We start from the raw sequence: 18,632 nt of genomic DNA on the forward strand, positions 1-18,632 counted from the left end.
TCAATATAAAAAGAAATAATCGAAAAAGGTAATTGAAATAAACAAAAGACCAAATAGCCGAGATAAATAATATTCTCCCTTCTTTTTGGAAACCATAACTCAATAGTAGTGTCCTTATTTAACCGATTTAAAAAAACGGCAAAATAAGGATTTTACCCAAAGAATATTATTTAACCCTCAAGATTTCGCCAATGCCAGAAAGGACGGGCCCACTTTTTACAAAATCTCGAAGCTTAGATATAAATCGTGGTTTTTAAACACTATTCAATATTTTATTTCTCAAATCTACTTACTATTCTCTTTTTATTTTATTATTTTGTTTTTATAATTCTTTACTTGCTTTTTAACTGATGATATAAATCAAATCAGCATATCGAAATATTTCATTCTCAAGCTATATATATTATTTATCATTTTTTCTTAAATTTAGATATTTTGCAAAATCATATAAAAAAGATCTTATATAAAAGACTATTATATCAATGAGAAACTACATATAAAATGAAACACAAGGACACTATACCTTAAATTAGTGATCTGCATCGGGCCTAATTTTTCAAGCCCGGCCAGGTCCGAAATTTTTTTAAAATGGTTTTGCCGGCCCGACCCGAACCCGAAATTTTTTAAAATAGTTTTGCCGGCTCAGCCCAAATCCAAAAATTTTTTAAAAAAATTAACCGGCCCGGCCCGAATTTATTTAAATATAGAAATCAATTTTAATAATAACTCAGAATAAAAGACATATGGCGTTTAGTTTCAATAAAAATTTTTATTTTACATAAAAAATTCAATATAAAATTGATAAATTTAGATATATTTAAAAAAATTTCCAAGGTCCGACCCGACCCGGCCCGATTTTTTTATAAAAATAATAGGCCCGGCCCGAACCCGATTATTTTAAATATAATTAGGCCCGAGCCCAGCCCGTTCGGGCCGGGCCTAACTTTGCAGATCTCTACCTTATATATGAAACATCTCAATGGGACAATTGACAGCCTCTATATTGGGAATATATCCAAAATGACAGATAAATAATTCATTTAAAATTTTCAATGCTAAAAATTAATAATAACTCATTACAGTTATATATTAAATCTTAGTAACATTAAATTTTAATAAAACATATTGTTGATAATAATTAAATGTAAAATATTTTATAAGATTTATAATATAAAAAAAATTTTCTCTTCTTGTTTAGTCATTTCACGCCAAGCTTTATGTTAATATAAATATTTTTATAATTAAAAAAAGTTTTTGAAAATTAATTTAATACAGTATAGAGCCTTTTGGAAAATTGCAAATAAAATTAGTTAAATATCGACAAAACTACAATATAAAAAAATATTTTGAATAAATTTAACTTTTCATAAAAATACCTTTGGAAACTAAAATTAGGGCTGTACCGATTTACAATATTTGACCTATCCAATTATTTAGTTAAATTTTTTTACCATCTATCTTTGAACCAATATTTAAAAAATGCAAAAAATTATCTAACTGTAAACTATCTGTAAATCAAGAACCACTTTGAAATTTTCCTATTCTCATAACCAAGGTGATATTCGGGGCATTATCACGAATAATTAAGTGTATTTTGTTTTATTTCCCACAAAGTTAATCATCTAATTATTTTATTTTATTTTTGTTAAAAATTATCATTTCTAAATTTATAATTATATAATTAAAAATAAAATTCTATAATTGAGTCCCCAAAAGGAACCATAATTGTGTCTAAATATTTCTATTTGATATTTTGGCGAATAAAAAGAAATTCTCTGGGTTCATTTGTGAAAAGTCGTATTTTATTTCCCGATTTTTAAAAAACTTAAATGTTGATGGCGAAAAATACCGTTCGTAGAGGTCACTACTGGAATGAATATGAAGTTTTTAAAATTTTATATTTGTTGGTCTTTTTAATTTCTGCCTGTATTATTAGATTGATATTTATGTTTGAGGGGAATGACGAGACACATGTGTAATCCCATATAAGTGATTTACTGAGGGCCCAAGGTATGGTTGTCATACCATCAGGTCCTTAGCCATCTACTTGAGATAAGTTTGATGGATCAAGATTGTTGAGAATATTTATTACATTGTTTCCTGCTGTGTGGCGTTGGTGTCGCCCTTGACTAAATATACAATTAAGGCCATGCCTACCCTTTGAATCGACGGGTGATTTGCATCTGATGCAAGCATGAGGCTGTACGATGTCACAACCTAGACGTAAACCAATGTTACTCTCAGTTGTTCATCTGATAAGATATTACCAAGGTTACGACTAGGGGGTGATTCTAACCATTCATGACCACCAAGTCTGCCAGATAATTGAAGGAGTTGAATGCAATCTAAAGGTGGATTGACTGATATATCTGTTTGGTATTTCGAGAAGGTGTGAAAAATTTTTTGTGGGATGATTGATGGTAAGTCAGTGTTAATGGGTATATTTGCCTTTCATTTGTCAATAGCGTCATCTAATAAACGATCGGTAGGGCATATGAAGCCAGAAATCATAGAATTGTTTGATAATCTAGATGATATGAATGATGATAAGGATAAAAGATTGAGTGGCAAAAAATCTTAACTACCTAGTTTAGAAGGTAGCTGAGCAAGTGACCAATTGAATGAGTTTAAATTTATGTTAAAAATTTTTTATAGAAATATTTTAAATTTATCCTGAATTATAGATATGAATTCGTTGTTTTTGAAAAAAGATGATGATTGGAAAATGTGCAAAAATTTAGCTATATAAAGGCATTTGCGTATTAAAAATAAACTTTGGCATGCCGGTAGGTGACATAGTATGTGCTCCATGCTGTAATTTTAAAATGTTATGATGGAAATCTTCTGACTTGGTAGCATTAGCTAATGGGGACCCTAGTAGGGTTAAACTATCGGGAACAATGATTTTGTAGCCATCCAACTTTTGTAGCTTATTGTTTAAAAAACATAATTCTGTTTTATTTATGTTGAGTACCAGGCCGATAGCTTGGGAATTGATTTCCAGGTGTTTTAAGACGCTAAGTAGATTAGCTGAGGGGCCACAGATGGTCCCATCGTCTAAATACCATAGATTAAGATCTAGGTCAAAATTTTGTTTGATTTGGTAGATGAGATGATGGATTCCAAAACAAAAAAGAAGAGGTACTAATGGATCCCCTTGTTGGATGCTTTCTTGGGATAAAATCTGAAAAGATCCATATGTCAGGCGTCTGAAAGCCATACGAGGATTCAATGAATTTAGAGTAATAGGGCAAAATTTCATAGAAGAATTTTAAAAAAGAGGTACGATGTAGGCTATGAAGGCATTTTTGAAATCTAGTTTACATATTACAAAGTCTGATGGCGGGTTTTCTAAGTATATTCTTAAGGTATGAGCTGCTATTTCGCTTGATCCCAAAACCTAGTTGATAAGAGTTTAAAATGTTGACAGCATCATGTTTGATGCGTTCGATTATGATTTTGGCTATTATTCTTCTGAAAAAGGAGCCTACTGCAATGAAACGGGTACCACCATCTTGGATAAAGCAATTAGACGTGCACCAAAAATGATTTGGTGAGCTTGTATTGGGATATCATTATTAATTATGCTATTACAGTTTAAACCTTGATGACAGAACTATGGGAAGGATTTTTTGAATTTATTAAGTATTGAAAATAGGAGGGTCTGAAACCATCAAGACCACGTGCTGAATTTTTGTTGAAAGAATTGATAGCATTGACTATTTCGTCACTGGTAAAAATTAGTCTGGTGGATTGGAGGGATGGGTAGATTATCTGTGGAAGCCTCGGGATATAGTTGTTTCAATAGTTGTAATGTTTCTTCATTAATAGGAGAAAGACGGTTATCTGAGGATATAAGTTTAATTGCACCACCTATGTCACCTTGATCTATTTTATTTGATATTATTTTGCATTTGTGTGTTATATCATCTATTTGCTTTTTAACATTATGAGTAAATCATTTTAATAGTGTCAAAATTATCTATGTGTGATTTTATTTGTTCATGTAAAGGGGTCTCTTTGTTAGCGGGATGTATAAGACATTTGTGAGAGAAGGTTAATAAGTCTTCCCATGATTTTAAGCAATTTATTATCATTTACTTTTGTGATAAGTTTTGTAACAAAATTTGAAATTAGGTTTCTAGATTTATTTGGTAGATGTGTTAAAGTGGGTCCTTATTTCCATTCAAAAAATCTTTCAAGAAAATCTGTGTTAATAGGGGGAGGATGAGGCTTAATAATATTTAATAAGGGTTTGAATATTGTTATAATTTTATCGGTTGGAGATTTTTAAGAGGATGGACTTGTCCTTTTGTAACTATGTTTGTGTAAAAGATTGGCCTTTGTCACTTTTATTAATTTTGCACAAATGTTACAAATTGTTGACATTATTTTATTATTTTTTTATATTTAACATATTTTTATTATAAGAATATTTTTGTTATGAAAATAAAAATTTCTTAGCAAAATTATGTATATAAGATTATAAATTATTAAATTGGTGTTATAATTGCTTGTTACATGTTTGAGGGTATGTGTAATGTGAAGGTGGAAAACTATGAGAGGTATTGTTTGTAATATGGATCCTGCACATCTAGACAATGATGGACCAAAGAGACACGTTTGTCAGCAAGTAAGTAATTGGATTTTTAATGAATGATAAAAATATTTAAACGTGTTATAGCAGCCTATTCATCTGGAGGCGAAAATCAGAGGGAAGGTATTCTACTAGCGCTGAAATACCAAATCAAATTTTAAAAAATGGACTTCAGTAAATGATTTAAAGTTAAGATTCCGATCCTTATATATTTAATATTCCCAATACCCTAATTATAAAAGAGCAAACAATGATAATAAAGGATCGGTTTTCGAGAAATATCTACCTGGTTAATTTTTTGAAACGCCAATCCGATCTTAATATTGGCACAGCCCTAAATAACAGTTTATGAAATGAAAAACTGTACCTTTCAATTAATGCATCTTTTAGTTTGGGGTCTAATCCCTCTTGCACCATTTCAATCTTATTATCATTCCCATCCATGTCCATCTTATGATCTTTGAGATGAGGAAAGGTAGAGGCTGATGATCTATTAAGTTTAAAAATAGTTTCTAGGACTGATATCTCGGTGCTTGTAGTGTTATTTCCACAAAATGCTGCCCAGTCATTCACTACTAGTCCACCAGCTATTATGTTTGAACCACGGTTAACTGTACCTGCCTATAAAATTTTAGGAAACTTTGTTTTAAATAAATATTTATAATAAAAATATGAAAAGGTATAGTAGAGATCTGTAAAGTCCACCCTGGCTGGTCAAAAAGCCTGATCCGTGGGCCAAAAATTTTTTAAAAAAAATTATAATGGGCCAGGTTAAATATTAGAAAAAATTTCAGGCTGGACAATTTATAAATAAAAAATCAGGCAGGATCTTTAAAATTTTTCGTAAAATATTAATAGGCTAACCAGGGCATTAAAACTTTGATATATTTTTTTGAATTTTAAACTAATATTTTGATTTTGGTTAATTCTATTTGAAAATAAATTACAATATGCTTATTTCTTTATATTTTAAGAGCTTTCTAACTAAAATACTAAGTCCATAAATAATATAGTAAATTTGTTATTTGTGATATGATCCAACTACAAATACACAATATAGAAATTAAACATAGTTGATCTATAAAAAGGTTGTTATACAAATAAATCTACAAAAGTCTTAATTGACAATGGGAAAAAATTAGTGTTATTACCAAAAAAAATCTTACAAAATTTTTAACGGGCTGAGGTGGGCTTTTTGTAAAATTGACGAGCCAGGCCTGAAATTGTTTATTAAATTCAAACGCGCCAGGCTGAACCGGGAAAATTTTAAAATTATGGACTAGGGAAAAAAATGTAACCAGTCAGATCAGGTAACTTATGCTAAAATACTTAACGGGCCAAAATGAGATGGGTCGGGCTTTACATCTCTATGATATAGTGTGATATAAAATTATCTCACATCTAGAAATAGGCAATGTTAAGACAAATAAAGGTTATTTTTAGGAATATATTTAAAAATTTGCCAAAGTTAGTATGTAAAGATAAATAAAACTTTAATTTAAAAATGATTATACATAATATATAAATTATTTATTTACTACTATTGGTATTTGTAACAAAGAAGCTAATTCATTCTGATCTTCCAAACTAACTCTTGGGTGAACCTATATAAAATTTATAACTTATAAGGTAAAATATGGTACCAATCCTCCTTGATTTGTAAAGGTGCAATATGAGCCTACTAAAACTTGATCAGCAATTGACTGCCTGAATACTTCAACTTGTAAAACATCTTCTAATATCTCCTCGGTTTCCTTTAAATTGTAATTAATATAAAAACAGAGATGTACTGTGATATTTACAATTTTAACCAATACCACCCAAAATAATAATTAACCCTTATAAAATTTAAAAATAAGAATGTTATAATAAAAAAAATCGACCTCAAATTTCCAGAGTTGTTAAAACCTACTTTTAAAAGTAGTATGCTATCGCTTGTCAAAAACCCATCAAAAAAAGTAACGTACTATTAGCTCTATAAAAAAATTTGTTTTATTTTTCGCTTATAATGTAATTGCATATATAATATTTGTTTTATTTTTTGTTTATAATGTAATTGCATATATAATACATAAAAATCAACATTTATAAATATTTAAATATAGTTAGTTTTGATTATAAAAAAATTTATGTAAAAAGACAAGTTATGTATTAAAAATAACTATATGGTAATATTCTATTTTTATTTATTTTGTTACATTTTAATAATAAAATCATTTCTATACTATAATCCTAAATCTAGAACAATCAGAAAGTATAAGTTTCGTCTTACTAAATAATCCCTTAACAGTAGTACTTGAGCGCAAGGCAGTATAATATTTTAATATAAGAAAAATAAAATACTTATTTGTATTTTTGGATTTAAAAAGCGTGTCTAGAGAATTTTCTTTTCTATTAGTATCCTTTATTTCAAAAATATTATCAATGGAAGTCGTTTTTATGGTTCTAACTAGGACATCTTTGTCAGCTATCTCAATCAGTAGTGTCTGGCAACAAAAATGTTGTACCAGAGGATAGTTTAAATCATCATGGTAAATGATGGATTATCAACCAATGACATTTGCGGAACTATATCAATTATAAAATCGACAATAACTTTATCAGCCATTTTCTGAGAAATATTGGCATGTGCAATATTTAGTAATAATCAATATAGCATGAATTGGTCTTTTTGAATGTAGTATCACCTATAAAAAAAACAATTAAGATGTTTTTCTATCTCATTAAAACTGTTGGCATGAATATTTTCAAAATAAAAATATTATTAGAATTTAAAAATGACAATTACCTTTAGGTGTTTTTTGAGATTATTGCTACATTTGAGGATATATTTTTTTTATAGTTTGAACAAATAAATTTCCACCTTGTGTCTTTGCATTAATTTGAAAATATTTTCAAATTTTGGAAATGGAAAATTTGTATTATTGTTATCATATTTTCTGCCAGGCTTCCATTTCATTAATATCATAATTGTCTGACTCACTTACATCGATTTGGATATCCATTTGCGATGATATTTTAAATAATTTACACATGATTTCGGTTTATAATACAAATTGAAAATATAAATGTCAGTAATAAATTAAAAATTATATTATATTTAAATTTTCATGTTTATAGTTTTACATTAATTATATTTTAAAAAGGTAGCTATGTAGCGTGCTACTTAGCTACTTTCAAAAAATGGAGTGCGCAATAATTGGGGAAAAGTAACGCGCTATTAGCTATAGCTAAAAAAAGATAGGGAGCTAAGTAGCGTCCTACTTGTAACGAGCTACTTTAACAACTGCAAATTTTAAAATAAATATGCTCAAATTGTTCTATTTTGATGATGTGGTTGAATCTAAAATAATAAATTTGAAATGGGCCAAAAGTTGTTTTTTTCTTCTGAATCAAATGCACAATTTGTTAACAGTATAAAAAAGAAAACGTTTTTTTTAAAAAATTATTCATTTTATTTTAAGAATCTTTTTTAAATTATAGTAGTGTAATTTTCAACTTTAAATAATTTTTGAGAGCGTTTTTTTATAAATCTGATTTTACCAGAAATGTATTCCAGCATGTTAAGAATACCTTTCATTGTAGACAATTTTGCCATTAATAATTTATATAAAAGATCTATGAAAAAACGAATATAAATTAAATTTCCTGGAAAAATTGTCTGAAATTGATAGAGTAAGTATTCCAAACATGATATAATACATTTCCTGTAACCAAATTTTTAAATTTAAAAAGATGTGCTTAAAAAATAATTTAAAGTTAAATAAATATACAGAGGTACCATTTGCATGGCCCACAGGATTTGTTTTTAAAAAAAATTCTTTTAAACATGCGTCTTAAATATATTGAAAAATAATCTCAAATTTTATAATTTCGCGAATTAATAAAATTATGAAACATGTCCGAAATTTTCCATTAACTTTTAAGTTTTGTAAAAATTAAAATAAAGAAAAACAAAAAAAACATAACCAAAAAACGATCATAACATACGAAAAATAACAATGCCACCAAATACTTTAATATTACTTACAATTTTTTTTATAAAAATTATACAAATTTATAAATTTTAAAGGAAAATTTTATTAAAATTTATTTATTTCTATCATTTTTAAAAAAATATCAATTTTTGTAAATGATGAGAAATGATTTAGAACACTATTTTATTTTTACATTAAAAATAACGTTATTTTTTTTCTTCAAAATTAATAAATTTATTTATTTACACATTTGATATTAAAGATACAGCCTTAAAAAAAATTTTTGGGCCAATGCAGCCCAGATTTTTTTCAAAAATTTTTTTTCAAATATTACATTTAAAATATACAGCACAGCCCAGGTATTTTTTTAATTAAATTTAGACCTGTCCAAGAAAATATGGCCCAGCCTGTGTACCCAGACTGGGCCTGCAGGTCTCTGATATATATAAAATAGTTAATATCTTTTAGAATTTTATTTCTAGCATGATTCTATAAAACTCTAGTCTCATGATTCTATATTCTAGTCTAATCAGAATTTCTATTATTTTAAGGTTTTTATCAAGAATTTTATATTTTAATTGCAAACACAATTTAAAGTATATATATATATATATTGTGTTAAAAATATAAGGCATTTATTTATATTAAATGAAAATTTTTTTAAATTTAATTCATGAAGTTTTGTTCATTTTTGTCAATTATGTTGAACAAGTTTATTTTTACTTGTTTGTAGTGCAGTTGTATTAACATCTGGTTAAGCACTACAAGGTTGTCAATTCAATGTGGTGTTTTTTCTAAAAATTTTGAATTCTAATCATTATTTTAAAAAGTTATTAATTTTTACCTACTTTTCTTTCAAATCATTGTTTATAATATATTGTATACATTTTTGCGGGTAAGCAGACAGAAACCTCAATTATTTTCTTCTCAAAAGGGAGGGGGGTTTAGCTAATAATTTTAAAAAAAAATTATTGCGTGAATCTTTTTCCATTATTTATTTTTTGGTAAAGTAGGAAGGGGAGAGTTTAGGGTATAAATTTTTATACAAATTTCCAAAAGGAGAATCTTTTTCCATCATTTATTTTTTGGTCAAGAGGGGGGGGTGTAGGGTATATGTATGAAGATAGACAAATTTCCAAATGAGGGAATGCCCCTCTTTTGTTATGCTTGATATCTTATGAAATATATTTGCAATGTGCTTTAAAGGTTGATGCACCTCAACCCAAAATATATAAATTTAAATATTTTTAGCAGGGGCAAAATTTTAAAAATATTTCTAAATGAGATGATTAGGCAGATTTATGTTGTTTTCCTTTAAAAAAAATCACGATAGACTACTTGTTCAAAATATGGGTAAATATAATTAAAGGCCAGGCTGTAAAACCTGATATAAGTTATAGTTTGGGCTGGCACCCAAAGTGCTGAATCAATGATGCCAACATATTGTCTCATATTTTATTATTAAATAATAAATTTATAACCCAATATTAAAATAAAGAAATTTTAATTCTTTTTACCTTTAAAATTTTGTCAAAAAATTAGCATTATGATCATGCAAGAAAATAAGTTACTACAACATATGAGGGTAAATGATGGCCAGGAAAATTGTTATAATTCATTCAATTAAACTTCAGTTTTTTAAAAAATTATATTTTAATGTAAAAAAATCTGGTAAGTAAATTTTTGTATTAATATGACTATTTAAACCTTATCCAAATCAGGATGTGTGAGAGCAACATAATCATTGCAAGCAATAACATTACCAAGGGCTGAAAGTTTTTCTTCAACTCTTTCTATTTTTACACCATCTGGTAGACAATTTCTTAAATGTTGTAATTCTTGATCAGTTGTGGAATGAGGTACTAATAAACCAAATCGATTACCTTAATAATAAAAAATGATTGTAATATATATTTCGATCCAAGGTATAATATAAAACTTACCAACACATAATCTACCTATAATTCTACAACCAGCAATTGAAGTATGAATTACTGGTATAATTTCTGATAACTCGGTTTCAAAAACACTAAGAAAAAATTAAAAATGGATTATTATTATTATATACCTATAAAAGTTTTCACAGCCACCTATAGCAACTAAGCAATAGGTATTTGTGAGCTTAGAGAATACTCCGATCTCATTGTTGCCTTCAAATTGAACTCGCAGAGCCATAGCATAAATTTGTGATCTCGCACTAGGAATGTAAATTTATTATTTTCATTTATGTAATGGTATAAATCTTTATTTTATAAAATATTAACGCAAATTTAAATAATCTAAGATCAAACAATTATTTATTTCCATTTGAAATATTATTTTTTAAGCCATTCAAAAAACAATTCTCTTAAACCATCTTAAAAAACATTGTAACATATACTTATGGAATAAAATAACATTCTTAAATTATTATGAATTAAAATATTTTTATTTAGTTTAAACAGTTTATATAAGGTTTAATAGCGTATTAGGCAATTGTACAAATATCATCATAGATTTTTCAATTAAATGATTTCCTTCTTGGAATAACATTATGTTACTTTTTTTATAAAATTTACAGTCTTATATAACAAGTAAATTTGAATGATTAAATTACAAAATAAACTGATAAATAAATAAAATACAGGTTACGAGAAGGATAATGATGTTTAGGGTTGAACATTTTTGGTTTCATATCTTTTATTAAAATTAATACAGAAAAATTTGTTGCCTTCTAGTAGAGCCGGTAACTTAAAATGTGAGTGATGTGACACTAATTTTTCTGGTTATGAGATTAGGGCCCGATTTTTTTTCGAAGTCAACTAGGTATTCCCTGTTATGGGCAATGTTTTATGGAATATCGGAGACGACCGCATTATTCTATGATATTTAAAAAAGGTGGATCCTATTGCATTTTAGGGAAATTTAGTATTTAATTAACAAATTGGTAAACAACCAACGCTATATATCATTACTAATACGAAAATATAAGTACAATTAGACGTTAATGATGAATTAAGGTTAGGCTTGTTAATCGATTCTTTCAAAAGGATCAAATCACGATCACGATTTTTTTAAAAATATGAATGAAAATCCAGGATCCAAAAATTTTCTAAAAAAAGATTAGCGATCACGGTCCTTTTATGATTCATAATACACATATGGGGAGGGTAGGTAGCGGGTGGGTTTAAGATATAATAAATATATTTGGGGTGGGGGGGGGGGGGGTTATCAATTAGATTTATAGATGAAATAGTGAAAAATATTTTACTGTAAAAAACTATTTAACTTTCTTTTGTAATTTTGGGAAGCATGTCATGGCTAGAAATTTAAAATTAATTCCCACTCATGATGTAACTCCTAGATTGGTTCATGCTAAGGCTAGATGTAGACTAGGGTTAAATTTAATGCAATCTAAAATATTAAATTAGGAATGTTAATATATTTTATTATCCAACATGCTCGTACTCAGTGGGGGAATAGCAGAAGGTCAAATCCCTCCCCCATCCCAGAGCCAAAGAATTCAGATATCTGTGAAAATATTATTGATTCCTACATATATATTATAATTTACAATTATCACAACAGAAATAAATACATTAATCGATTTCAAAATTTCCTTAGTATTATATTTATCTACCTTTTTCGGATTTCATAAATTATAAGTTGGGAAACGCAAAGCCCTATGAATTTAATATTTATCTACCTCGACTCGCAACAAGGCAAGCCCATCAGTTGATGAAAACTAAAAAAAAATTTATTTATTTCCCTCTTGGATACTTTCATATTTCAAATGAATGAAATGTTTTTGATTTAACATGCAGCATTTACAAATCTGCAAATATTATTTCCGCAGAATTCCTTAATTCAAATTTTGAGAGAGAAAAAATTTTAATATTTGGCAGATTTTTATAATGAAAATGTTAAAGTATTCAATGATACACTACTAGCTGAATGCACGGTATTATAAATTAAATAAGGTTGATGATGTTTCAAAAAATACTGCTATAGATACTATTCATGATTTCATATAAATTTTAGACTATTTTCCTAATAAATAAAATTATCATCTATTTTGGCAACCTTACCCTTATTACTTCTGCTGAAAGAACATTTTCTTCATTAGCAAGAATAAATATCTGAGAAGTAGTTCTATCAAATAGCTCGGTTTCAGCCTATTTTAAAAAAAGGCTAACTCGATATTTTAGCCACAAATATATTGCCTATACATGAAAATTCCGCTAATAGATGTCTAAACCTTTATGCTATCTATTACCAAAACTACATGCTAGAGTTATTTTTTTATAGGTAAAATATTTAGTCAGCCGTAAAAATATGCTCAACTGAGAAATACTACGTCTGAAAATAGATTGAATGGGTGTTAGCTGTTCTTAATATACATAGGGAGTTGAAAACAAGCACTGATAAAATCATTTAAAAATTAGCTCAATTCCAAAGAAGATTATTTCGCTGAATTGACCTGACACGTATTTTAAATGCTTAAAAAATTTATATTTTTTGGTAATGAATTATTTTTTGAGACATTTATAAACGCTTAAAAAATTTATATTTTTTGGTAATGAATGAATTATTTTTCGAGACATTTATTTTATAGTGATTCATACGACGATTACTCATCTAATAATTTTTTATTAATTCATACCATAATTTGTAGATTAGAAATTGTCAATATTTTAAAGTAACTAACTAATAAATTTCTCCTTAAGATATTCTTAAAGAACTCCTGGAATAATTATAAAATAAATTAATTATATTCCCTCCCCCCAAAGTGAATTCCTGCGTACTTACCTGAACAGCAAACCTGCCACATTTAGCAAACTCTAATAGATACTTATGGCTGCGGAGAATTGTAGAGCACCAATAAGTATCTATTCGTTTTAAAGAAATATTGCAAGCTATGACCCCATATCTTGAAGAATCAGCGGTTAGTTTAGGCTGCATTACAATAAGAGTTAAGGATGTTAAATTATGAGAAATATTATATTTTAATAGAAATCAAACTCACCTCATTAAGTAAAATCCAATAGATACTTATTGCGCCAAATAAGGTTTCTACTAACCTTAATCGAAATTGGTAGCAAGTAAATCAGAAAATATCATAACTTAATACTATTTTTGATAGTTTATATATCAAATTTATTAATTTAAATATATCTATGGTTTTTCTTTAAATATTTTTTTTTTATATTCAAAACTATTAGTTTCAAATATGTAGGACAGGTGCGTAGCCAATTGTGAATTGAAAGTATTTATATCGGTAAAATTCTATTAAATTTTACCAAAAAGTAAAAAATAATTTAAATATTTCTTACTTGTTTGTTAATATTTTTCCCAAGAATATTTATAGTATATTTTCATACATTTTTTAAACCTTAAACATTGAACGATATAAGAATATTTATCGACAAAAAAATGTAATTTATTATAAAAAATATATAACTCAAACCCATTAATAATTTCAGAAATTATAATGACTGATTTATAAAAAATATATTATTATAATTACACAAAAATTTCATGCAATTCAAAAAATGATAAGGATTTGGTTCTGGTTATAAGAATCGTTTAAGAATCGTTATATAATTTTATTATAACTTAGAAAACTAAGTGATAATAACGACTAAAGATTTCATGAGATTTATATGTTTTTTAAAAATGATTTTGAGATTTGCAAACCTCGACCCCTATACCTATTAAAACTAATCTTTCCAATATAAAGGTGGATTTAATTGAAGATCACTATAAAATAGCCGTTTTTATTCCACTTTTGGATACATTAATTTACAATTAATATTACCTAGAAGTCATTTATATTAAATCTTGATATTGAAGAAATTAAATATTTAGCTCAATTTTATTTAGATATAAATGTATCTAGTGTTTGCAACAGTCCGGTCCCGTCCGGTCTTATCCTTTTTTCTAAAATAAGACCAGATCGTGGACCGTTAATTCAAGTAAGACCAGACCGTGGAACTGTCGGTCCAGTCCGGTACGTATGGTCCGATCCCTTCTAAAAAAATGTTTTTTTGTTAAGCTATAAAAGTTTTATTCTGAATTAAATTTATCAAAAATAAATGTGTAAATTACCGATATTTTATTTATACCATTATATCATTTTTATTATATTATACAATTTATTAATGTATTTTATTTGTAAACTAATTATTTAAATAAAATTTAAATCAAGATCACATAATTATAAATTATAGATTATAACAAAATAATATTTCACTAAAAATGTACAACTATCATATGATATGTAATATAAACATATTAAGTAAACGATTACGAGTTAGAAAAAATCATAATGACAAAAGGACAATATTGAACATAAATAATAAAATAATGTAAAATACAAAATAAATATAAGCGAAACCAGCAAATATATTTAAAAAACCCCTCCTCTAATCATCAGGAGAGATCGAATTGATAAAACAAACAATTAAATTAGCCATAAGTATGGGAATTGCGATACTCTTCCTTAAGTAAAAGACATCGCGAGGCTCCCCAGAAATTTTCTTGATTAGGAGGCCAACGTCTTTAAAAAACTTTTTAGCCAAATCACCATATGTTCTTAACCCTTTCGCGCCCGGAATATTTTCCATGAACAAAAAATACTTGTACTTTGATATAATAAAATAATGATTTTGACATTTTGATATAATAAATAAATGATTTTGACAGGTTAAGGATAAAATACTATTAATAAATATTGTTTTATAAATTAATATCTTTAAGTACCAACCATTAGTTTCTTTAAATATAAGAATTAATTGATTAAAAATTTTGATGACAAATGATCTCGCTGGGCGCGAAAGGGAAGTGGAGCAAATGATTGGTACGAATATGTAATTAGAAGAATCAGCGCTGTATTTGACAATCTTAAAATTTTACGCACTGTTCAGAGCGTCCTTGTGGGAGTTCGTGTCCAGACATTAGAAACCACTGCCTATTATTTCAAAAGAATATTAAACTATTACAAATTTATTAAATATAATTTAGATCAATTTGATTTGCATATTCACAATTAGTTTTTCTTTTTGATATATATAATGTGATAGATATTTGATTATAAAAACTGATTTATATATAAATATTCTAATTATCTGCTAAAAAATTAAAATATTGCTCCATTTTTTATCCATCCACAATACCATACAATATTTCGTTAATCTTGGGTTTTTAATATAGGTTCTTACCTAATCATATATAAGTGGGTTAATTTGATGAAAATTTTATTCATCTATTTAAAATTTTGAGCTCTCACTTTAACATCTTATAAATTTGAATTTGATAGATTTTTTCCATTTGCACTACTAATACTACTTTCCAAATTAATAGTTATTCTTTCACAGAGGGTGGTGGTTCAATAATATTATCTCTCTATGATTTCAATTTCTAAAAAAATATAATACTACCTACTAAATTATATCATTTGACGAATGAATGAAACGGAAGAATATAAAAAGTAAACGATGAATGAGATTATAAAGTGTTAGGCATTAAATCCTGTTTTATGTGTCGCAATTCATGGTAAATTTTTATCTTTTTTAATCGGTCTTTGGTCGGACCAGACCATCGGACCGTGTTGTCGGACAGTACCTTCCCGTCGTACCCAATAGTCAAATGAGACCGAACTGGACCGTTGGTTCTACCGGAACACTGCAAACACTAAATGTATCTGAAGACCTATTTTTCAGAATTTAAATCTTGTTATGAACGATTATTTTTAGTAGATAATCCTCTAGGAAACATTATGGAAGCATTGCATACTTTAATTAATATATATTTGTTTTAAAAATATATTAAAATTACTGTAATATATGCACAAATCAGGACCTTCTTCTTTACGGAGAATAAAATCTTATCTCAGATGTGCGACATAAGAAAATAAATTGTATGAACCAGCTCTACTCAACACACATAGAGATTTAACCCCCAATCAGCGTCTACATGAGCGGGAAGGGTAGGAAGAGTTTGCATCTTATTTTTTTGAGGGGGAAGGGGGTAGGCTGCTTTAATGGGGGTAGGATAAAAATTTTGGGGGGTTATTAAATTTTGAGATAAAATAGGACACAATTTATTGCTGTAAAAATTAATACTTTTATTATAGAATTATTATAATACAATTATTGACCAAATCTATATATTGCAAACAATCATACACATTGTTTTCCAAATCAGCAAGCTCATAATGCCATACTAATTAATTCATTGTAAATAATGGAGGTTTTAATTCAATTTATTATCTAAAAAATAAATTCTTTATATTCACAAAATATCGATAGTTGGTAGTAGAGATAGATTAATTTAAGTTATCCTTATAAATTCTCTGAAAAGAGTATCAATATAATTATAAAGGTGAAAATAATAATAAAGAGACACTGCCGCCGAAGGTGGTGGAATTTTTTAGGGGGGTAGGCAAAGGTTTTTAAGGGGATTTGCATCCAGTGAAAATCCTGTCATGTAGACGCTGCCCCCAATACAGAAAAACTTATTAAAAAATTTGCATAATAGCAAAGATTAATTTTTAATTATGAAAGATATATTGACTGAGAGATTGGATTAACTTTTTAAATTATCATATTGCGATATAAAATATATTTTGGTAATTAATTGTTCATAACTATTATTATATTTAGCAAAAAGGCTCTATCTTAGCTCGGATATTTTTTTAGAATTCTAAATAGCTATCCGAATATAATATGATTTTTAGATTTTATAAAAAACGATTTGGGTCCACTATATCGAATATTAAAAAATATCAAAAAGACAAATAAGCTAAAATGGCGACCAATATGGCCTCTAAAGTTTGAAGCGAGAGAATTTAAAATATTAATTTTGTAACAAATTTTGAATTTCATAATATGTTAATAAAAGAGAATTTAACCAATCAGCTTAATTTTTTTCAATTCTAATTGTTTTGTCCCAAACTTAAAATTTTATTTATTTTAGTAAAAAAAGAAGCAAAACATATTTTTTGCTGGTATTTTTAATTTACAATTTCTATGTAAAAAATTTTAAGTCATACAACTAATAATGATATTTACATTTATCAGAGACCAATACCCAAAAATAAATCTATTTTAAAAATTTATAAACTGACAAGATGGTGCTGATAATGTTTCTATTATTTTAATTTGCATAACTTAATTTTAAATGTTAAGTAGTACTTTGTTATTTATTAGTATTGGAGAATACTTATTAATATTTTCTATAGACTGAATGGAGTATTGAGAGATCTATATTTATGGGGAAGTTGATCCACTAAAATTTAATTTTAATAGAAAATAAAATATCATAATCATTCATATCAGATTTGCTCTGGGTAGGATATGACCCTTTTGATTGATTATAGAATGTGCACCTTTATTTACTATATAAATATAATAATTGTGTAATTAGAATAGCATAAAATATCTGAATTAATAGAATTTAAAAAAATTGTTTACCTTTATACTTTCTATTTATATTAACTCAAAGTATTATGCTTGGTTGATTATTGAAAAATGGTAATTAGCTTGTAAATTCAATTAAAATAAGCCGTAAATGATATTCACCTTTTCGTAAGGCTACAAACGGTATAAACATAATCCTAATTCGAGGCTACGGTTAGTATACTTTCATATCTCATGTCAATCAAAATCTATGATATGCAAAAAAACAAAAAAAAAGTGTTCTAACTGTTTTTCTGAATATAATTCCTTATTCAGGGAAGGACATAATTCCTTATTCAGGGAAGGACAGGGCCGCTAAGGCCTTGTGTTCATTTTTTTATAGCGGCCTCATTTTTATAGAGATTTCGCCCCCATACTCCCATTTAGCAGGCCTTCGGCCGGGTTCCCTTAAATGGATTCTTCGAATTACATGATTTTTATTACTTCTTATTTTTAAAAATAAGTTCAAACGATTTACATTTTTAATAAAAAAATGAATAGTATGACACGATAATCATATATTTTATTTTTAAATGTATATCTAAAATCATATTCATCGCACATATAAAAAAAATATTCATTGCACATCATATATATTTTATATTAGATTTACAACGATAT

General features: G+C 27.2%; 1 protein-coding gene across 1 annotated transcript; it reads right to left on the minus strand.

The window, feature by feature from the left end:
- Positions 1–804: 804 nt before the first annotated feature.
- On the minus strand, positions 805–10,777 carry LOC135923127 (eukaryotic translation initiation factor 6-like). Its single transcript, XM_065457712.1, has 7 exons — positions 10,643–10,777; positions 10,518–10,603; positions 10,282–10,457; positions 6,241–6,351; positions 6,136–6,201; positions 4,965–5,218; positions 805–1,213 (listed from the first exon to the last, which is right to left on the minus strand). Exons 1-7 carry the CDS (start codon positions 10,747–10,749, stop codon positions 1,204–1,206), a joined length of 810 nt encoding a protein of 269 aa, XP_065313784.1. The 5' UTR covers positions 10,750–10,777; the 3' UTR covers positions 805–1,203.
- Between the last annotated feature and the right edge of the window lie 7,855 nt (positions 10,778–18,632).

This window comes from Gordionus sp. m RMFG-2023, chromosome 2 (genome assembly GCF_954871325.1).
Source record: "Gordionus sp. m RMFG-2023 chromosome 2, tfGorSpeb1-WG-v2, whole genome shotgun sequence".
In the NCBI taxonomy this organism is placed as follows: Eukaryota; Metazoa; Nematomorpha; class Gordioida; order Chordodea; family Parachordodidae; genus Gordionus; species Gordionus sp. m RMFG-2023.